Source organism: Trematomus bernacchii, unplaced genomic scaffold (genome assembly GCF_902827165.1).
Source record: "Trematomus bernacchii unplaced genomic scaffold, fTreBer1.1, whole genome shotgun sequence".
Classification (NCBI taxonomy): Eukaryota; Metazoa; Chordata; class Actinopteri; order Perciformes; family Nototheniidae; genus Trematomus; species Trematomus bernacchii.
Window position 1 is genome coordinate 12,328,614 of NW_022987739.1, and position 21,487 is coordinate 12,350,100.

The 21,487-nt window shown below is 39.5% G+C and overlaps 3 protein-coding genes across 4 annotated transcripts; all 3 read right to left on the bottom strand.

Annotated features, from left to right (window-relative positions):
* Window positions 1–701: 701 nt before the first annotated feature.
* On the bottom strand, window positions 702–7,258 carry kcnn1b (potassium intermediate/small conductance calcium-activated channel, subfamily N, member 1b). The gene is made up of 10 exons (XM_034147976.1): window positions 6,968–7,258; window positions 6,194–6,631; window positions 5,416–5,841; window positions 4,921–5,016; window positions 4,282–4,700; window positions 3,158–3,299; window positions 2,266–2,376; window positions 1,924–2,051; window positions 1,545–1,614; window positions 702–1,155 (listed from the first exon to the last, which is right to left on the bottom strand). The coding sequence occupies exons 1-10, from the start codon at window positions 7,256–7,258 to the stop codon at window positions 868–870; spliced, it is 2,409 nt and encodes an 802-aa protein (XP_034003867.1). The 3' UTR covers window positions 702–867.
* Window positions 7,259–11,467: 4,209 nt separating this feature from the next.
* Window positions 11,468–15,111, bottom strand: ccdc124 (coiled-coil domain containing 124). Its single transcript, XM_034147858.1, has 5 exons — window positions 15,015–15,111; window positions 13,947–14,124; window positions 13,185–13,377; window positions 12,932–13,037; window positions 11,468–11,995 (listed from the first exon to the last, which is right to left on the bottom strand). The coding sequence occupies exons 2-5, from the start codon at window positions 14,103–14,105 to the stop codon at window positions 11,791–11,793; spliced, it is 663 nt and encodes a 220-aa protein (XP_034003749.1). The 5' UTR covers window positions 14,106–14,124; window positions 15,015–15,111; the 3' UTR covers window positions 11,468–11,790.
* A 478-nt stretch (window positions 15,112–15,589) lies between these two features.
* Window positions 15,590–20,609, bottom strand: cluap1 (clusterin associated protein 1). Of its 2 annotated transcripts, none has more exons than XM_034146239.1 (13): window positions 20,537–20,609; window positions 19,998–20,066; window positions 19,798–19,909; window positions 19,411–19,495; window positions 19,135–19,314; window positions 18,578–18,673; window positions 18,154–18,237; window positions 17,913–18,046; window positions 17,505–17,646; window positions 17,160–17,235; window positions 16,950–17,060; window positions 16,754–16,803; window positions 15,590–15,904 (listed from the first exon to the last, which is right to left on the bottom strand). In XM_034146239.1, exons 2-13 carry the CDS (start codon window positions 20,017–20,019, stop codon window positions 15,728–15,730), a joined length of 1,269 nt encoding a protein of 422 aa, XP_034002130.1. In that variant the 5' UTR covers window positions 20,020–20,066; window positions 20,537–20,609; the 3' UTR covers window positions 15,590–15,727. The 2 variants fall into 2 exon arrangements, with proteins under 2 accessions (XP_034002130.1, XP_034002131.1); XM_034146240.1 differs by lacking the exon at window positions 20,537–20,609 and adding an exon at window positions 20,152–20,170.
* Between the last annotated feature and the right edge of the window lie 878 nt (window positions 20,610–21,487).

Genomic DNA, 21,487 nt, shown 5'->3' on the forward strand with positions numbered 1-21,487 from the left:
GTATTCGGCAAGATGCTGATACTGTATGTTGCTGCTATGCAAATCAAAAGAAAGTAGGTCCTAAGGTTATATTAATGTTGTATAGGCTAAGGCCAGTGAAACACAAAGGAAGCTTTCAGAGCTATATATAATGTTAACAATTTAATAATTATAGATTTACTTTATTTCTATTGCAGGTTCTCAATATTTGTATGCCTACAACTTTAAAATAAACTGTTGCTAGGTCATCATAGGAAAACATTTTCCAACTGAAACAGGGATTTTTAGGATATTTGTATAATAATGAACATAAGTTTAACTTGTTCATGTATAGTGACATCATGTAAAGCACATATTCAAAAATGCTGTCCATATTTTAAGGACAATCTCCATTTCCCTAATGTTAGATTTCTTTCAGAAAGAAATATCGCGAAAAAGTTGAATAGTAGACATCAAAAATAAATACTTATCCATTTGAGGTCTGTAAGCTCGAGAATAAGGGAAAAATGTATTCCTCATTTCTTAATTACTTAGGAACTAACACACTTAGACTCTAGGTACCTTAAAAATCCTCTTCCTATTGCTTCCTAAGAGACTCTACTAATGTTTGTCTATTTGTAGCTGAAAACCCAGTCCTGGACTACAGTAACTGTGAACCTCTGAGGAAACGAAAGAAAAATGATCTTCCCTTAGCCGAGAATCCCCTCACTAAAGCACTTCCCTTGTCATTTGGGCTGCTCAGTAAGAGCTATTACTCCCAGGGGTTTATTTGTGTAACTGTAAAAATGTGTAGCAGAGCGCTACTTAAAAGAAGAGTGTGCATGTTGAGAAAATCCTTCCCAGCATGAACAAAGTTTCCAGACTACAAGGAAAGCCACAGAGTGAGGCCTATGAGCTGTATGGTGTCTCTGGTGTGGTGGGTCCTGGACAAAGCTGCCTGGCAGGGACTGAACAGCACTCGGAGCTCAGGGAGGATGACAGGAAGTGGACGCGACAGGCCAAGTCGTCCAGGAAATCCTTTTGTAGCTTTGTTATTGCTTGAGAAAGCACAACGGGAAGCGACTGCACACTGAGAAGGATGGAATCCAGTTTCTCTTCCAGAGCTACAATCCTCCTGTCCAGCTCCTCACTTCGATGTTGAAGCTCCAACACCAGATCGTACATCATGTTCTGGGTCTGCAAAGCAACAGGGAGGACAGTTCATTCACACATTTTACAGCACGAGTCATCATCAGGGTAAGTGGAGCGGGAACCTATCTCTACATCTTTACATACATCATAAATGCAGAAATGTTGTAATTTTTTTTGAAAAGATACAAAATCTCACTTCCCCAGGAAACAAAAATATGTTGTGTCACCTATCAATGCCCTGGCATAGTAGATAAACAACAGACGACCACATCTTTGTAAGTGGTAACATGTGAACCCTATTTCAGTGGGCATTTTGTAATATGGTTTACTTGGATTAAGTTATGGTAAGCTAAATACTTTTGGTTTCATCTGACAAAAACACTGAAGACAGCCATATAGTGTCAAACTCAACAACATACAGTGCTTTTACAAACCTTGGCAAGGTCACAAACGGTATTGGCCTGATCAGTTAGTTTCCTTTGCTCCATTTTGACTCTTCGCAGTCTGAAATAGAAAATAAGAATCCAAGTCATGTTTTGTTCCATTCAAAATAAATGCTGAGTAAGGTTTATCTTTGACAAAGTAAGTCACAACCTTGGATGGATCATGTGTAAACCAGTTTAAGTTGGAGTCAGTATCAAACCCCACAAAGGACACATGAATTAAGAACACATTACCCCTTGTTAATATATTAGAAACCAATCAAATAAGTGTATAAGAGCAAAGGGTGACAAAAATGTATACATTCCAGTTGTAATCAATTTGATGTTGTCTTTACTCTAGATTTCATGGTGATGACATGTGTACACCTACTGGTGGATGGCTTGCAGGAATTTACGCTGATGGTGGCGTACTCTGGCATGATCAATCTTCTTGACCAGCTTGGTGTTTTTGTAAATGAGCCAAGTCTCCCTCAACACATTGGCTGCTGTGTTTTTTACCTGTGGATGGGAGAGTATGATGCAGATAGAGGGATCTAATTAACTGTCTCCAGTAACATTTACACTGAGTAATGTGTGTTGATGAGGTTTCTCTCTAAAGGTCTTTGTCACAGAAATTAGACAGAAACTGACCAAACATGGACCCAAAAAAACAAAACAGTATTTTACGTTTAATCTGCAGTTCTGTCAATATTAACAAAAATACAATCATTACCTTTTTGTACAGCTGAGTATCCAACATGAAGTTATGGACGTGCTTTTCGGCTCTGGTGAGTTCGGACTTCCTTGCAACAACAGCGACCACTAAAGCTGTGCAGCCGGCTCCCTGTGGAGAAGAGCAGTGGTTAGTGACACTATATTGTTACATTACCACCAACTATATTTTTACTATTAATAGTCATCTTTATACTGGTAGCAACATTCCATTGTACACGGCTCACCTGTGGAGTAACTACAAGGCTAGAAGCATGCAAAAACTAAAAGTTGCATACAATGATGCTTTACGGTTGCTGGTGAGGGTACCAAGATGGCACAGTGCCAGCCAGCTGTTTGTTAACTTGGGGGTACCTACCTGTCAAGCCCTTTTAAGAAATGTAATGTACAAATTCATGTGTCGCCTAGAAGACTCTGACAATCATGTTATCTTGATTTTAATTAACCCTGTGAAGAGTTCTACTCGGTTCTCTTCCATGATTTGGAGACATTGGCGCAATAGCCTCCACAGACAGTGAGCATGTGTGGCTAGCTGTAATTGGACTGATTTTATGTTTTTTATTTTTTATTTATTGATGTGTATCTTGTCATTCTGTATGTGATATGGACCTTGAGTCTGAAATAAAGATTGAATTGAATTGAAAAACCAAACAAGATTCAAGCTTCAGTTAGCAGAAATTATGGATTTTGTTATGTAAACTGGTAAATATAAAACAGTTAAACGTATTCGTAATGTGTGTATTTTTCCTATGATTCGTGCTTCATGTAATTTGCATTAGTTTTTTACCCCTTTTAAGTTATTAAAATGTATTACATTAACTTGATAATTGAAGGACACAGATTGTTTGGGATTACTCTTCACTACATGCCCAGTTGTATTGTACCTATCTCACCATGATTCCTGTCAGCAGGCAAACTCCCTTCCCACAGTAGGTGTGAGGGACCATGTCGCCGTACCCGATGGACAGGAAGGTGATGGAGACCAGCCACATTGCTCCGAGAAATGTACTGGTCACCTCTTGAGCATCGTGATACCTGTGGAGGCATGACACCTGGATGTAAATCTGAAAGGTCTGAGAGATGTCTTGCTCAGTTATTCTTCTTAACGTAAGAAGATTAAAAAGCAGACTAACACTAAGTTTGATTACTCAAAATTACATCTCATTTGAACAAGGTGAAAGCGGTACTCGGATATTTTACCTAGCTTAAAGCAGGAATACAACCAAAGTCATTAAAAATGTGACTTAAAGGTGGGGTAGGTAAGTTTGAGAAACCGGCTCGAGATACACTTTTTGTTATATTCCATGGAATGCTCTTAACATCCCGATAGCAATGAATATCTTAAGTGCTTTGACAAAAAATCCATACAAAAATGTCATCTGTGGAAGCCGTAGTACTGTAAAAAGCACGACCAATCATTTTAGCCGGCTCGGCTAAAATAACTGGATGGCCTACCTGCCTGTCAGCCTTCCATCTGTGCACAAACTTATCTCGTGCCCTCATTGGTCATGTGCACGTTCGTGTGTGTTGGAGGAGGGGCTCTGTAAGGAAGTGGCAGATTTTCTCCGGTTGTGTATTTTCAAATTCTACGCACTCGAGCTGGTTTCTCCGAAATTACCTACCCCACCTTTAAACAAAAATATTAGTATCAAAATGTACTTAACGCAAAATAATGTATTTATTTATTATATTGATATATTCATGGGGAGCTTGTGAAATTCCTTCAGCTGGGTCAATAAATGCCTGTTGAAATAATTAAATTATGAATTATATGTTGTGTTAGTAAACTGAATTGGCAAATGACTAGGGCCTAAAGTTATTAAATCAATGTATAAGAGTAGAGGTACAATAGTTTCCTCTGAGATTGGTGGAGTATAAGGCCTACAAACCAGCAGAAAATGGAAATAACTAAGTACAATCCCTAAGTGTTAGTACTTACTACTTACCCTCCACCACTGTTGGTTACTAAAGAAAGAAAAGGAAGACTGAGACGTTCAGGAGTTTAAAGCTGCTGTACCTCTCACACACACGCACGGTCCACGCTGCGATGATCCAACAGGACACACTGAAGACCAGCAGGACTGTGCCGGGGCATATGGTCATCAGAGTCTTCATGACAAAACGAGTGTCAAAGCTGATCTTGTTGAGCGCCCCGATGCTGCGGGAGGAAGCGTCGGTGAACAGCTTGCTGTGGAGCAGCATGACCCGGCCGATGAGGTAGAGCCGCAGGAACATCGGCACGGAGAGGATGATGTCGATGTCAGCGTCCGCCACTGATGCTGTGTAGCTGAAAGCCAGGCGAGCAGTCCAGGTGAACACATACTGACCTGGGATCGGATGGATGGCACAGATAAGGAGCTCGAACGCTACAAAGAGAATCCGCTCAAAGGTCATTGCTATCCTCCAATCGTCGGCTCCGTTGTCCACCATGAAGAGCTGCAAGGAGAAGATTTTAGGGGAACCTAATTAATATTGCATATTAAAAGACATGATCTAACCTCGAAAGCAGAGAACAATTATGATGAATATTTGTTTGGATGGAAGATTTTACTTATTTTTAAATATTTCAAAAATAAGTCAAAGTGTTGTCCTGGGTAATAATAAGGGTAAACCAAGATACAGGTATGCACTGATTTCTTTTAATTCTTCCACATACCTGGATTTCCCTTGCATGGTACATCACAATGAGTCCAAGAAGAATGGCAGTAGAGAGGCTGATCAGACCTTTCAGGACATATGAATAAATGGATTCCTGTGTAAATAATGGAGACATAAATGGTCATTGCATTACATTGTGAAGACACACTTACGAACCAAAATAAAAAGTCAAGGAAAACGTTATTATCCCAAATAAGGGAATTCACAGTGCAAAGGCACATAAACCAGTAATTTAAACAGATAATTAAATAATGAAAACATATACAAATAGGTGATGTTTGCTCTCAAATCAATGGAGTTTCTCAAATCTAGGGCTCTTTATTGAAATAAAGTTGCGACTCAGTTGCTATTGTGGCACTATAGGGCAGCCGTTTGTTTAGCCTCTGGTCAGGTACATCAAAGAAACATGTGAAACTATTTCTGCTCTACATTGCACTTCTTTGTTCATCTGTTATATTTAAAAATAAAGTGGGTTTATGGAGGACTCAAGTACCTTGGTGTAAAATTCCCTCGACAGCTCAGTCTCGATCACCATGACAATAATGCCAAACATCCCACAGACCAACGCGTAGTCGCTCAGCTGCTTGCGCTTCCCAAAGAGAACTTTTCTCTGACCCAGCCGGTAGCTAATGTCCTTGGTCTTCTTCCGTGGTACGCTGCCTTCCTCCCTGCTCAGGTTCTCACTGTTGGCCTTACTGGAATCTTCTCTGATTACTTTGGAAAAAGCGTCCTCCAGGATGGCACTGTGAAGGAGCTGGAGAGGCTGTTGGCCTGAGTGGAGATCTGAAAGGCTGGATCTTTGAGTGCCATGGCTGCTTAGCGGTCGCACTGCGTTCCCGTTGATCCCGATGTCATGAGTTGGTGGAGGAGTGTGTTTGGGGAGGGAGAACCTCGATCCACTGAGCTGCTGAGAGTTTGTCTGCAAAAATAAGAAAATCACTGCATTGTAATTTTTCAGAAACCCTACTATTCTGAGCAACATAAACAAATATTGTTGACTTCTACAATCAGGAATTGGACTTGCCATTAAAAAATTCTGTCTGGTTTTGGTAGAAAATATTGATGTAAATGTTGTCTAACATCTTTTGTTTTGTTGTTGCTGCACTACCTTTTAATTACAGATGGGTAATATGTGTATTTTTTAAAGATGTATGTAGTGAAGTGTTATCGCGCCCATTTGAAAAAGAAACCTTACTCATTATTTAATTGGTTGGATATTAACCTCCTACAAAAGGTCCGTAACCGACATCATTTAGAGATAATTTGTGTACCTGGCTTTGTCGCTGTCTGGCTCTTTCTGCCACCACATCCTGGTTCTCAAGTGAGCTGTACTGGCTGGTGGTGAAGGACTGCACACTTCTGTTACTAGCTGGAGTAGACGACCTCTGCACAGTGCTGGTTAAAGGGTTGCAGGGGAGATGACGGCACTTGTGGACGATGGAGGGGTCTCCAGGTGTCTTGCTAGTCTGATCAGTACTCATCGAGCAGCGAGAGTCTCGCTTTTGACGTTGCTGGCCTAACAGAGGCTCTTTGCCGAAAAGCTCTCTCCAGTTGAGGTCTGCGGAGACAGCAGGCTTCTGATTTGTCTCGGCACATTCAATGGAGCTCAGAGGAATGTTGAATAAAGTTGCTTGGTTGGTGTCTCTAGGTTTAAAATGATTGCAAGGCTGTTGCTGCAACTGCTCCTTTCGACCTTCTTGGTCTCTGAACTGGAGGGGGAGGAAGTTATCCTGTGTATGGTTTGTGTCAGGTTTTAAAAGATCGCTTTGGTTTGTTTGCTGTGGTAACACCTGGCAAGTGGTCAAAGCTTGGGTGCTTTGATAGAAAGGCAGGGTGTAAGGTGAAGATGAAAGGCTTCTCTTGTTTGAAACTTTCATGAGGCTATCATCCTGGACTGTGCCCTGCTTTGATTGCGGATGAAAACTAAAAGCCTCTGGATGTTGGCTAGCATCTGTACAGGAACAACCACACCTGTCATGGTTTGGATGTTCCACACTGGTCCCTGCTCTCCCCGCTAAGGCTGAATCATCTCCTACGCTGCTAACCTGGCCACAAAGCAGCAGCCAGTCCTGATCGCTCAGCTGTGATAAGGTTAGGTTTTGTGCTGAATCTCTTGATGGACTGATCCCGTTAGATCTTTCGGGACTCGTCTCCTGCAGTGAAGAGGATGCTTCCCCAGAGGTGCCTGAGTATCGATCACGCATCCCATCAGGAGTTTTTGTCGGAGGAGCTGGACCCCCTGAGGTACAATGCTCGTGGTCCCCATCATGGAAAACTTCGGCCGTTGAGTCAAGACGTCGAGTTGCGTTGGTGGGTTTGACCAAAATCAACCTCATGGCATTACTGCAGAGCTAAAATAACATCACAAAAAGTTTTTCACAAGTAACTGGAAAGAAAAAGTAGTAAAGGGATAGTATCCACCAATTATTGTTTTCTTTTCCCTTATATAGCCACCAACATAGCCCATAAATGAGCTCAAAATCCACAGGATCCTTGAAGGATGCAAGCAGAAACATGCAAAAGTGGGCACAAATGTTACTCTGAGAAACTAGAAAAATATATATATTAATACATAAGGCAAAAAAAACACAGTAAAAACTATTTTTCTTATAGTCTGTTGCATTATTTCACTTTTAAAAATCATCTGTGTTAAAAAAGCAACAATTTGTTAAATATCAAAGTGTGTGTTCAGCTGGTTATGATGTGAAACATTATGTCAAACACAGATGTGACCCCCTCTCATGTTTGTCTACTTCACACAGAAAAGCTCAGAAAATAATACTGTTTCTCATATTTAACTATTATTGGAGGAAAGAAATTCAAGATTTAGAATTTTAGTCTTATCTATTAGTTTGTTTTTTTACTGTAACAGTCAGTGATCTTTATTGAACAACTGAAACCCACATTAGAGAAGTGCTGTTGATCCTTTTATTATGATAAGAAATGTCATCCTGATGCGACATAAATGTGTAACTCCTAAAGCTCAAAATAAAAAGGATTAGTACATTTTAATCCTGCAAATAAAATTGATGGTCACTGTTTTTTAAACTTGAGAAAATGTAATTAAGATAAAAGCATAACAAATTGTAGTTCCTTAGTACTCATGTGCTTTACAAAGGTATCATTTTCAATGAGTGTTAAAACCTTTTTTTATGAGAGTGAACCTAATTATTCCAAAATTGTCTTCAAAGTTGTCTTAATTAAGACTGTAATCCTTTAACTCCAATTTAAAAAATCATTTTTTAAAGAATTTTCCTTTTAATATATAAATAATAATTAAAATGACATATGAACAAATCCCCACTTCTGTTGATCCTTACCTTCTTTTTCCAATTGTTATATTTCTCAAGTCTTGAAAAAGCCGGTCACTAATTGGAGATGCTCCCGGATTAGACAACAGCGTTGAGAAGAAGAGCAGCGAGAGTGAGCGCTAGACAGCGGCTTGCCTCCTCCCAGTACGAACACTTGATAAAGGAGCTTTGGAGACGCTTTCCTTTGAAAGTAATGATTAGAATTCAACATGAAGAAAGAAAAGGGCAGCAGCAGCTGGCCTGGTAAAGGGTTGCCATGCAAATGGCCTAGAGTGGGAGGGAGCATCAACAGGTTAGGATGCAGAAAAACAAAAACCTGGAACATCAGACCAGAGTGTAACGGCGGAACATCACACGTACAGGCTCAAAGAAATCCCTTTAAAATGGGAGTGGACCAATTGGTTGCTATGGGAAAAGAAACAGAGCTGCTTCTCTTTCAATGCAAAAAGGGAAATAAAAGGTCAGTTGAACTTGTCATTGAAGCTCTTTGGTTCAAAGGCCTTTGCACGACGAGCTCTTATCTCCTCCGCCACAACAGCCTGGCCGAACAAAAGTGGCCTTTTTTTAGATCTGGTTCTGAATGAGTGCAAAGTCTCCTCAGATGTCTCCTTACAAATGAAACAACATGAACAACTTTTTCTAATAATCTTTTGAATCAATATATTACCGCACGGATGAGTCCTTTCTGCTTCATTTTAGGTTATGTTATCCTGTCTTAGTAAATATAAGAATCAACATATTGTGAAACGTTCTGATGAAAGTGTTGTGTCTCTTATCGTCAGTCAGAACACTGAATGTGTGACAGATTTTTTTTATTTGTTAAACTAAGGGAATCAAAATGTCACAAAATCATACTTCAAACTGTAATTAATAGCACAGTTGTTGAAATTGTCCATACCTACATATACTTGGAAAAAATGGCTGTGATTACAGATTTGGATTAAGTAGAAATACAGATGACATGTTAAAAATGCTAAGCAGTATTCTAACTGGCATGTAAACTGAACTAAATACACCAGAGAATGTTGATGTTTCAATCTTCTTGTATCAAAACTATTTTACATTTTTTTGCTGGTTTACATCACTCTTTTTAATCTCTTTGTCAAAATTACAAGATTGTTGTTGTTAATCTTATTTTATTAATTATTTCTGATCAATTGTAGCACATTCAGTTTTGCATGCACTTATTAGACCTATATTTATTTTTAACACATTAATTATACTAGTATATTTTCTTCCTGATGTACATGAATTGTCTGTGTATTTTTGTTAGCACACTTGCTTTGGAGTGCCCCTTGAGGGACCAATAAAGTATTTTGAATACAAATTGAATATTAATGAAAGACCAATGTTGTTTAAAATCTTGATTAAGTAAGCAGGAGTGGTGTTGTTGCTCCACCAAGTATACGTCTTGTTTTTTCTTTTGCTATTTAGATATAAAACATTAAACACATCTGAATCCTTTCAAAGTAAAGTACAAGCAATTTAAAATATAAAAACGTTATGCATCTGTTGATTGTTGGCCCGAAAAAATAAAAAGTATATTTCTGCATTTTCAAAAATGTTATGTTTAATCTGTAAATGACTACACTTTATCTGTATTTCACCCCTTTATTTTCAGGCTTGTGGAGAGAGCCATATAGTGAGGTTGACTCAAAGATTGTGTTAACTCCCATTTCCCAGATAACAGTGCAGATGTTTGAGCTACATTGTGTATCAGATACACAATGTAGCTCAAACATCTGCACTGTTATCTTGTTTTACCTTTGTTACTTACATTTGATACTGATAAAGCTCAATCTTTGCTGCTTCCTGCCTCTCCACCTGGCATCACACAAACCTACAAAGCCTACAGCGTGCTGCCTCAGCAGCTCAGTGTGAGAATGTTGCTGTGCTGGAGAAAACCTTTGTGACCACCAGCAGCACGGGACCCTCCATGTTACTGCATGCTGAACTAAATCAAATGCAATAATCACTTTGATAGCTGCCAAATAGAAATCCTAAATGAATAATGCTGGACATGTTAGGGATAAACAGGAAGTATTTCCCTAATTATAATTGTGTTGTTGCAGTTAACTTGATTTAAGTTGTTGGTTTTGTTTGAGCCCACACTTAACACAGCTGTGCTTTTTCAGCAGTCACCATCAAATTACAATAATGTGATACTTAAAGTCACTGCTGGCTAAATGGGTAAGAAATATAATTTTGTTGACTTAACAGTGACATATATTTGATATTAACATAAAGGCTAACGATCATACCAGGCTTTGACGAGGCTAGCCAGTGAACAATTTCTACTTGTGTGAAAACATGCCATTTGCACTTAAAGGTGGGGTAGGCAATTTTGGAGAAACCAGCTCGAGATCGCTAGAATTTGAAAATACACAGCCGGAAGAAATCTGCCACTTCCTTAGAGAGCCCCTCCTCCAACACACACGAACGCGCACATGACCAATGAGGGCACGAGATAAGTTTGTGCACAGATGGAAGGCTGACAGGCAGGTAGGCCATCCAGTTATTTTAGCCGGACCGGCTAAAATGATTGGTCGTGCTTTTTACAGTACTACGGCTTCCACAGATGACATTTTTTATGGATTTTTTGTCAAAGCACTTAAGATATTCATTGCTATCGGGATGTTAAGAGCATTCCATGGAATATAACAAAAAGTGTATCTCGAGCCGGTTTCTCAAACTTACCTACCCCACCTTTAAGGTAATGAGACAAAAGCACTTGAAACTAACTTGGCTATCCAGCCATTTCTTCGATTAAATGTGACAGCGTTGGCCATTGTTGTTGTATGCCTAAAAGTGTCAACACATTGCAGGTATCTTGGTATTGTATGTGTATTTGTTCAGACTCTTAATGGCTCATAATCCACTTGTGACAGTCACTTCAATGTTCAATGTTAAAATGTTTTAGTATTTACCCAACAAAAAAAAACTCCTTTAAAGAAACTGTTTATTCACTTGCTAATTTAACTAAAAGCACAGAAAAAAGTAATTTGAGGCCATATCTATTTTGAAGCCCCCAATTTTGCTGGTGAATGGTGAGCACTACCCTGGACACACAATTATAGTCAACTTTCTCCTTATGTAGGTGGTAAAGTGTAACCCAGAATAAGCAATGCACAACAGCAGCAGATAGAACAAATGTTTGACATCAGTGTGCGCCTCGGTAAGTGCGCCTACTTACAACAAATAAGGAGAAGTCTTGCATTGAAAAGCGACAAGAGATATTTTCCATCGAGTGTTGAACTTTAATAAGTTACTTTCAAATCATCTGGCTTCCCACCTCCCAAGAAGTGCTATAAAAAAAGTATGTAATTAAATGAAATGGATGCTGAAGTGACACATTAGACTCATTGTGAATTAAACAAACCAAGCCGAGTCACCTGGCGTTGGAAAGTTGTTTCTTGGTGGGAAACGGTGAAGCTCTCATCAGCGACACACATTTTTAAATGAAATTATTAGAATTAATTATTAGATTTTTTCAATGGCAGTCTCCTATGAGCATTAGGCAGACAGTTTTCAAAGGGGCTATTGGGAGGGGAGTGCATTCACTTTGTGTTGTAGTTGGCAAAGCGTTGGTTCAGGGGGTTATCTGGTGATTTCATCCACTCCTTCTTTAGCTGTTGCTTCAGCTGCGACAGCCTCATGTTGGGGTTCTCCTGTTTTAGGCGGGGCATGTTGGCCTCCTCATAGGCGGCAAACGCTGCTTTCATCCTGCGCTCCGGGTGGTGGTCGGTGTCATCTGGCCCGGTGCTGGAGATGGAAAAAGAGGATTTAATTATGGCAAATCAACAACAAAACGATCAGTAAGGATAGTCTTGTTTTGCAGCTTATCGCCTGATCCAATCACCGGGACTTTTGAAGCGATTCTCTGTGTCGGTCAAGAAGGGATTTTGATCCCATGCTCTTGTTTGTGTGTGTACACAAGTGTGCGCGATTTGTGTGTTTCTATGTGGATCTTCCCAAAGTGACAACCTTCAACTCTGAAAAATTAAACCAATGCGGGAATGCCTTCAACCTAAATGACACCTTATATTTAGCTGTATATGAATTCACCGGTTTCAAAAATAAGTCTGATTGTATATATTCCCCTTCTTCTCATATCTTTCAGATTCGTTTTATTTTTTTGGTCTCAATCCAAGTTTCAAGTCTTAATTTCTTAAATAATGGTCTGATTTAGAGTAATATAGACTATAAAACAATGTATGCTTTGGACCGTGGCAACCTTGTGATTGACAGGTTTCCAACATGGTGATGTCTGGTCAGGGACAACACCATTTAGAATGGATGTTGGCCAATAACCATCAGTGGAGATCAGAGCACCCTAACGGCCCGTCCACACGGCAGCATGCGTTGAAGCTTCAACGCTTCTGCCCATTCACTTTGAATGGGGTGACGTCACGCTTTGCCGAACTGCATTGTGGTTCCGTTGCTTCGCTCGCATTGCTCGCTTTAAAAGTTGAGCAATGTTCAACTTTTGAAGCTTCGACGGAAGCGGCAGCCAATCAAATCATATGCCAGTACAAGCTCTAGCCAATCAAACTGCGTGCTTGTGTGTCCGGGGCGGGAGATTCATGTGATTGGTTGTTGGTCGGGTTTCAGACACGCCCACCGGCAAGCTTCCACGCACGCCGCCGCGTGGACGCTGCGTTAGTAACAAAATGATGTCCCACACAGTACAAATGGTACCTGAGCACAGCGATGGCATCTTCTATTGATCGGGCTTCCACGGTTCCTTCCTCAGGGATAATCCTGTTCACATTCTCTTCCAGTGGAGTATCCAGGTGGCTCTTTTCTGTAGGAAGAAATGGTATTTGATGATCAAGAGAAAGTACTGGTTTGATCTTCATAACATCCAATGCTGCTGGATTGTGTCTTAACTCATGTTTCCTCTTTATACTAACCAGTACACTTCTGAGGTCAGTTTAAACCTGAAACGTACCTTTTGGCTTGAGCTCTTGCTCCTTCAGTTGCTGTTGGTCGTTCTGAAGCACCTCCTCAATCTCGGCACGAGTTACTCTTTCGCTTGCCTCCCTCAGGGCTTTGCCTTTTATGGTGGAGGTCTCCTCATCGAGAAGACGTTGGTTTTCCTTTTTCCTCTCCAGGAGCTCGAGCCTCTTCTTCTCCTTGTCATCCTGCAATGACAGGAAGCTGTCTCATTAGACTACCTCACCCACTACATATATTTTGATCACTTAATTATTAAACAAGCTTTACTGATTCCCCATGACATTTATCATTCAATAAAATAAATAAAGCAATCACCCTAATACTATGAGGGTGCATTTAATTGGAAATATGAGTTGAGTGAAGTAAGTAAGTCTAAGTAAGGCAGTGATAACTACAGTATGTCCAGTACAGTACATATTGCAAAAAAAAGGTTCCCCTCCTTCTTAAAGCAATCATAAATATGCGTAATGTTGTGACGAGGCTGTTTGGCTGCAGAAGATATACATAGAACAAGCTGTAATTATTGTATGCTGATTATGGTAAATATACAATATTGCTCCTTCGTTACGGTTTGTGATCTGTAACTGCTTGGTAATGCAACAAAACATTGTCCCACTGAGGATAACGAAGATGTAATCCCATCCGATGTTTCAACTTCAGCTTAAAGTAAACGGACTATATGCACATCATCCAAGAAGTATCATGGTGACAACATTTCATAACTACTGAAAATTAAACAGATGAGATAGTTCACCTTTCTCTGCCCTTTTTTCAGAACAAGTTTGTCTGTCTCCTGCCACAAAGCATCCTCTTCCTGCTTCTTCTTGTCGGCGTCTGCCACTGCCTTGGCCTCAGCCTTGCGGGCTTTAGCTGTGGCCGCCTTGGAGTTCTCGCCCTGGAACTTCTTTGGCATCCCAACAGCTGCTCTTCAGCTGACAGCCAAGGAAAAGAACAGAAGAGTTTGATTAACAGGTTATTTTAAAGCTGATGATCAGTACTCATATAGCCAGGTTCAGCTACAATGATTCAAAACATACTCTACATTAGCTGCTATTAGCCCTTCATAGTGTATATTTGACAGATAGTCTTCAGATATATATCTTGGATTGTCATTATGTATAGATTTTACTTTAAAGATCTGTCTTTATGTTTAATTTGAGATGTTTTTATTTTATGTTTATTGTCTATGCGTTTTGTACTCCTTTTCATTCACACATTGTGTGCAATGCCTTGTTTACATGCTGCTGTAACGAAAATAATTCCCAAATTGGGACCAATAAAGTATATCTCATCTTATCTTACATTATATATTTTTGCTTGTCTTTTTTGAGTTATCCCCTATATATTACAACCCAACAATGACTGTTTTAACATGCAGTATTTTCATATTATGTGTAATCTGAAACAGCTCTTCTAAGATAGATATGTAACATTGTAGGGCAAGTTAGTATTCTAACGTATTCTACATTCAATTAAAACAAATTACGTTGCAATAACGTAAGTTAACGGAAGACCACCATTAGCCCTGTTAGATGACTTCCCTATCTGAACATCAGTTTGAAAACATGGGTTCGCAAACACAATACAGAACAGTTGGAGAAGGTTAACAAAGCCATACTTAAACTCTCTAAAATGACTCAATGACAGCAGTGTTTTTTGTTAGTGTAGCCTTCGCTAGTTAGCGATAGCTAGCTGATGTTAGCCTAAAAAACAAGCCATGTTTGCTTGTCAATGAGCCGGCCATTCACTAAATAAATGGAGCCAAGCTTAAGTTAACATGATGATGATCACAATACACTAATATATAATCACGCTTTCATACCAGTATGAGATGAAAAACAGGTTGTAAGTAGACGGTAGTTGTCTGTTGTTTCGAAGAGGCATCTGCCACCTCCTTTCTGAAACATACGCGCACCCTGATGACGTAGTGTCTCCTATGGTTACATTACATACATGGATGTATAATAAGAATACCAAAGATGCTGATGATTCACAATAAAGAGGTGAAACCACAATGTTTTGAGAACAAATAAATGTTTACTGCACTATTTTACGAGTAATACATTGTACTTTTACTTCTAGGATAGCTTTTCAATCAATACTACTTAGGTATAAAGTGTAAAATGTGTATCTCTGTCAAAAATGTGAATTTCTTCCCATTAGGAATATTAAATTACATAAGTAAAATATAACAAGGCATTATTGGTGCAAAATAAAAAATAATAAAGCCTACAGCATAATTGTAAACATATTTTCCTCTCAAATTAATACAATAGGAACTGATTAAACCAACATTTCCCAAAACCAAAATATTGATCTTCAATATATGACTGATTCTTAAACAAAAGGTATTTTATTCTGCTTTCATAATCAAGTCAGGTGAAAGAGGAGAGATAATACATTTTTTATATTTTTATTAAGGAATACAGTTTACACAAATATTACAAAAATATGAACTATAGTTGCAAAAACAACATGATTGAACATAATAAATAATGCACATCTCTCTCGAAGCTGGATCTCTTCTTTAATTATTCAGAAATCATTATCGCTCTCCTCCAGCAGAGGTGGTCTTATCACCCCCTTTGAGGGGCGCACACCCCTGGACACTGGGCCCTCGAGACTGTCGTCCTCCAAATCCTTGCTCTCCTCTTCCTCGCCTTCATCATCTTCCTCATCATCCTCGTCCACATCAATCTCGCTGTCTTCAGTCTGAAACAGTAGGGCAGGCAAGTTACTAAAATATCAAAGTTTTTAAAGTCCAGAAAATGATTACTGGATAGTTATTCAATATATAATGTGGAACTATAAAGGGATGGACATATTTCTAATTTAACTACACACTGAACCAGCTAATGTCGCATACAAATCGTTAAATCAGACAGATCTAACCACAGATTCACCTCTTTGGCTGTAGTGAAAACATACCAAGGAACTAAGTGATTTAATAGTGAACTGGGAATTGTCCACCGAGAGCCAGATAACTATTGGGGACCAGCTAAACCTCATTTAAAGTCAAAATCCATTTCCAAAACTTCAATAATGTTAAAAATAATCTGCACCAATATTAAAAAATACCAATTTCTTACCAACAAGTACTAAGCCATGGGACGGATTTGATCGTATAAACAATCCCAATGCATCAGTTAATTTGAGAATGGATTTCCCCTTTAAACAAACAGAGGAACAAGGAGTAAACTACAGTAGATCCCCGTCCTGCACAAACCTTTCCTCTCCGTTGTTTTTTGGCACGAGGGATTGACCTTCTGGAAACAGCTAAGGAGGGCTTTTTAAAAATAAAAGCGAATGAAAGAGAAAAATAAGATACTGAACAGAATATAAAATGAAAACCCAAAGGGACGTGAAACTGATCAGAGCTGGTGCACAGGATATTTGGTTAAAGATGACAAAAGAGACAGCACTGGGTGATATTCAGGGCCATTGCTATTACAATAAAAACACAATTATTCAATGATATTTAAGACATGCTTGCAACATCAGGATTCATTTAAGAAGAAAAAGGAATAAATATTGTATTGATGTTGCTTCAACAGTACTAACCTCATCACTATCACCCCCCTGCATGTTACCGACGAATCGCGCTGCTCTTCCTGTGGTGGAAAAATAGGCAACAGGTTTGATGATGAGTTGTAATAGAGATATAAAATAAATCTGAATCATAGAAAAGGAAAATAATGCATATAATAACCAAAAGGCCCAGTTCTTCTAACGACATGGCTAGCCTTAATCCGCTGACCTGTCATGATGCCGTTTCGTGTCGGCCGTGGCTTAGAAGGTCGACATTCTTCCATGTCGCTGTCCGAGCCTTCGTCTTCTGGCACGTCCATGTCAGAATCCTCATCTTTTACTGCGGAAAACACATATCATGGAACAAGTGTGTGAGTTCATAAAAGAGGTGGAGATTTTGAGGCTATTGTTTTGGTTTCATGACAGGTTATTATCTCACAGGAGCTCTTCGTCAGGTCCCTCTCCTCCTCCTCCCTCAACACGTTCTGCATCATCCTCATTGTGTTTTCGGCCTCCTACAGTGAAACGAAATGGGACAAACACTTACATTAAAGCCAAAATAAAGAGGGTCGGTCTTCATGCAAGTCTCTATTCTCCTCCATCCACTGAATTCGAGCTAGAAGTGAGTGTTTAGGAAAAATTGTCTTGTGTTATTTCTCATCACCACAGGTTAGAAAAAATATAGTTTAAGAGAAGGGCTAAATGAGTCACTCCTAGGGGGAATAAAGACAAGGAGGATGGCCATTGTTTTAGAGTCATTGTTGTATATATCATCCACACACACCTCAAACCTCTCCTGCTCCAGCCTATGGTATTCATCCAGCTGAGACTCCAGGAAGCAAAGGTTTCTGAACTTCTCCACAAAGGTTTCATATTGCTTCTGCAGGTCTTTCTCAATCTTTTCATATTCGTCCATGAAGGCTGGCCTGAAAAAATAATTTATGTTTTAAAACAAGCAATTACAACGGTGTAGGCATAGACACCGTAACTTTTCAATCAATGTGTTGTTAAAAGACACAAAAATACAATTTTAATTTAGCTATAGCACAACCTGAATGGCAAACATTTTGAGCAAAGAGTGCAAATAATGACACTCAAAATAAAGGTTACACCCCCATTAACTCTATTTCATTTGTTCATAAATCATTCCTGTCATTATGCCTGTTTGCTAACTGTCGGGTTATGAACTTACCTGACACTCTGCAGTGTCTGGAGCCTTTTCCGATTCCTCTCCAGCTCCTGTTTCTTTTTTTCTATCTTAGCGTCCAGACTGGTTTCATCAGAAACAACATTACTCAGCATGTCTTTGGTCTTCTCCACACTTTCCTGATTAATGAAAACAAGAGCATTGTGGCCGATTCAGTGCCATTTCCTTGGTAAAAACAGGTCCTTGTGTGAGTTTTAAAATGAGGATTGTCAGGATGAAGACATACCAAAACTTCCTTGATGGCAGCTCTCAGGGCCTTTTCAGTCTCATTGATTTCCAGAGGTCTGGCGATAGCCGCAGTTCTCATTTCCTGTGGGAACATTAACAACAAAGACAGCATAGTAATATCCTGCATCACCTGCATCACTTTAAAAAATAAAGTCCTTTTAAATAGACTGTGGTACAATTGTATCAATACCAAAAGGAATGAAATAATTATCTTTAACATGTGTAATGCCTTTTCAAAAAAATATATCACTTTGTTGCTTGGAATGCACTGAAAACACTATTTAAAATGTGGACTTCTAACTGTATCTCAGTCGAATGTAAAAAAAAAGAAGCCCCATCATTGTTTTCACTGTCACAGATTGTGAGCATTTAAGATCAAAGGATATGGAAACCAGTATATGTGTATGTTAAAGATCTCTTACCCTTAAGTCCACTTCTTTTCCCAGTAAATCATACAGAGATGCTCCTTTAGATGTGACTTCGGATGCCAACTGCCGAGCCGCTTTAAGATCTGAAATCTTAAGTGAAGAGAGAGTGAGGGCTTAACAGCAACATAAGGTTTTCTCCTCAACCACCAATTTGATAAATTATATTTTGAAAACAGGAGGGAGACAGCAATCAGGAAGGGAATAGAAAGATGAAAAAACCCTATTTTACCAACGTTGTTTACAAAGAAAACTGAAAGATATTAAATAGCACAGTTTAAAGTCTGGGATTGTACATGCATGTGGGTCAGATTTACGGGGACCGACTCGATATTAGATGTTGTTCAAGTCAAGTTATACAAGAAAAATGTATAAAAATATGAATTCAGGCCACATTTACAGTCTGCTAATTTCAACAATACAAGGCATTTGGGCTCAACTTAAATGTCACAAAGGTTTTATTGTTTATTAGAGCTGATAGCTTAGTTGTTAAGATAAGAAACAGCTAAGGATAAAGCGACATAGCTTTAACATAAAAGAAGAGTAAATCTTACCCGTGAGCCGAGGTCGAACTTGAATTTGCTGTTCTCCTCCTCGGTTTGCTCTCCCAGGGCCATCTGTTTGGTCTTCATAGCGCTGTACAGCACTGAGGTAATCTTCAGCATCTCTTTCACTGCATAGCCATCAGCCTGATAGAGGCGTTTGGTGTTCAACTTGATGTGAGCCTTAGTTGCCTGCAACCATGTGAGACACTGGTTAAGACTGACAGCAGACCTTCAATAGCTAAGAGTAATCTGTTCATTCTGTATAAGCTTAAGAAAATAGCTCACCATAAACTGGGCCACAGCCTTGATGAAGAATATTCTGTCTGACTCTGTATCTACATCAGTAGGAATATCCATCTGAGGCTCATATCTATGTGAAATGAAAAAGGGATAGGGAGAAAAAGAAAAAAAATCACAGTATTTCAATACAAAGTTTAGGCTGATCTAAGTGAAAACCAATATCCAATCTAAACCATGAACCAAACCAGTCCGATAGTCATTCCAGTGTTAGTTAATGTTTTAACTACATTGTACTGAGATACATATTACAAATGACAACTTTACATTTTATTAACAGGAAATAGTGTGCAATCATGTACAGAAACAAATAACATTATTTCAAATAAAAAAGAAAATCTTGAAAAATGTAGAAGGTGTGTATTTTGAGCATACCTCTTTACAAGCCATATTAGTATTTCAGCCACTAAAGTGAAATTTGGAGTTCTGAAGTTTTCCATGGATATCAACCGCGGGTAGCCCAGGGCCCTCATCATTTCTGTGAAATCTGTAAACAAAACCCACATCTCCAATTAATAGTCACAAAACACATGTTTTTAGCTAAGAGATAATACTTATTACATACAGTCACTTACTTCTTAAGTCTCTAAATGACATTTTGACCTGCCAGCTCCTTTACAGCAGATGATGCTCTCGTTTCTCCCCTACAACGAAGAGCAGAGGATGTATTTACAGACAACCAAGATGAGGACTGCACAATTTGTCTCAGAGTCGATCGAGAAAACGTACATTAAATTGTAAATCCTGACTTCCATCGAAATGTTAAGGTGGTGGAAGCTAAACAAAAAGCATTATGATTTAACAGAATCCTTAAGGAGTTAACGTTTACAGGCATATCGATGTTAGATAGTGTATATTTCATTAGCAACAAAGCAACTGTGTGAATGTATCCTCAGTTTAACTGCTCTCTATAGCAGGGTTGTAAATCCTCTATTAGGAATATTGTGGCTAGGTTGTAGCTACTTAGCAAAAAGCTAACGATCGGTGTCACCGCAGTGGTTAGCAGCAGCACGTCAGCCGGAAACAAGAGACACCTTTTCTGAACAGCCTGGTTGACAGACTAACAAACTTAGTATAATGTTATGTTTTTTAGAATTCGAATAATGTTTGTTACCTGTCGCTGTAGCTAGCTGTTCATTCGCCCCAACTATAGATGGTCTCTATGGAAACCGACCGACGGAAGCTCAACGCGTTCAAAAAGACTAGCGAGGACCTTTTTATTATAGGTCCTCACTCAGGAACATTTCAATTCATACGATTATATGGGTATATTTATGGATGATTTAACTGACTTTAATTGACCATTTATTTTTAATGTAATTTCCCCCCCAAAAAATGGCATTGGGTACACTGAGCTGTGTTGTTCTTGTGGGTAATCAGTTGTTGTAAAGTGTGTTGTAAGTAGTCTCTTCCAAAGTAGCTAAACATAACTCAACATAACGCTGATAAAAAAATAAACGTAGATTAGCTTAATCGTAATTTTTTGGATGCATGATTTACAAATGTATTGCTTTTTGTTGAAATTGTGGTATCGCTACATTTGACTGAGTAAAGGAATACTTTACTGCAATTTTCTTCGACTGGCTGAAGTGTGCATTAACACGGATGGCCACCGGGGGGCGACACCTCCCAGTCTGCGCCACAGAAGCCTTTCATTTCAATGGGCTGCACTCCTGACGCAGAGAGCATGATGGAGCAAACTGGTGAGCCACCTCACAACAACAACACTGGAAATGAACCTGCTGCCTGCGGCCTCCACAGTAAACGCCTTAAAGAGCTGGAGAATGCCGCCCTGCAAACCACTTTAATATCACGGATGGAGACTGAATCTGGGGCGGACTCCGGGGGCTGGACGGAGCAGCAGTCCGGGGAGGGCGAGCAGTCGGACGGCTTGTCCTTGAACCACCGGGCGGCCCCTCCGCAGTTCGGCGCCGACACCGAGGCGGAGGAAGCGGAGTCGGGGGAAAATGACGATGAGGAGCGGGTCGAAGAAGAAAGGACCCTGACGGACCATTTAAACAAAAGGCTGCTCTCCTCGTTTTTGGAGAAGCTTAACGAAAGGGAC

Bases quoted from the DNA above. Each gene is read 5' to 3' on its own strand.
- kcnn1b (XM_034147976.1), bottom strand. From the start codon at position 7,258: ATGAGGTTGATTTTGGTCAAACCCACCAACGCAACTCGACGTCTTGAC. The intron at 6,632-6,967 runs GTTAGCAGCGTA...CTCCCCCTCCAG, and splicing joins GGCTGCTGCTTTGTGGCCAG to TTCAGAGACCAAGAAGGTCG. The intron at 2,052-2,265 runs GTAATGATTGTA...TCCCATCCACAG, and splicing joins ATACTCAGCTGTACAAAAAG to GTAAAAAACACAGCAGCCAA.
- ccdc124 (XM_034147858.1), bottom strand. From the start codon at position 14,105: ATGCCAAAGAAGTTCCAGGGCGAGAACTCCAAGGCGGCCACAGCTAAA. The intron at 13,378-13,946 runs GTGAACTATCTC...CTGTCATTGCAG, and splicing joins TGAAAAAAGGGCAGAGAAAG to GATGACAAGGAGAAGAAGAG. The intron at 11,996-12,931 runs GTACCATTTGTA...TTCCATCTCCAG, and splicing joins GATGCCATCGCTGTGCTCAG to CACCGGGCCAGATGACACCG.
- cluap1 (XM_034146239.1), bottom strand. From the start codon at position 20,019: ATGTCATTTAGAGACTTAAGAA. The intron at 18,047-18,153 runs GTATGTCTTCAT...TTCATTAATCAG, and splicing joins CTGCCATCAAGGAAGTTTTG to GAAAGTGTGGAGAAGACCAA. The intron at 15,905-16,753 runs GTTAGTACTGTT...CTACTGTTTCAG, and splicing joins AGGGGGGTGATAGTGATGAG to ACTGAAGACAGCGAGATTGA.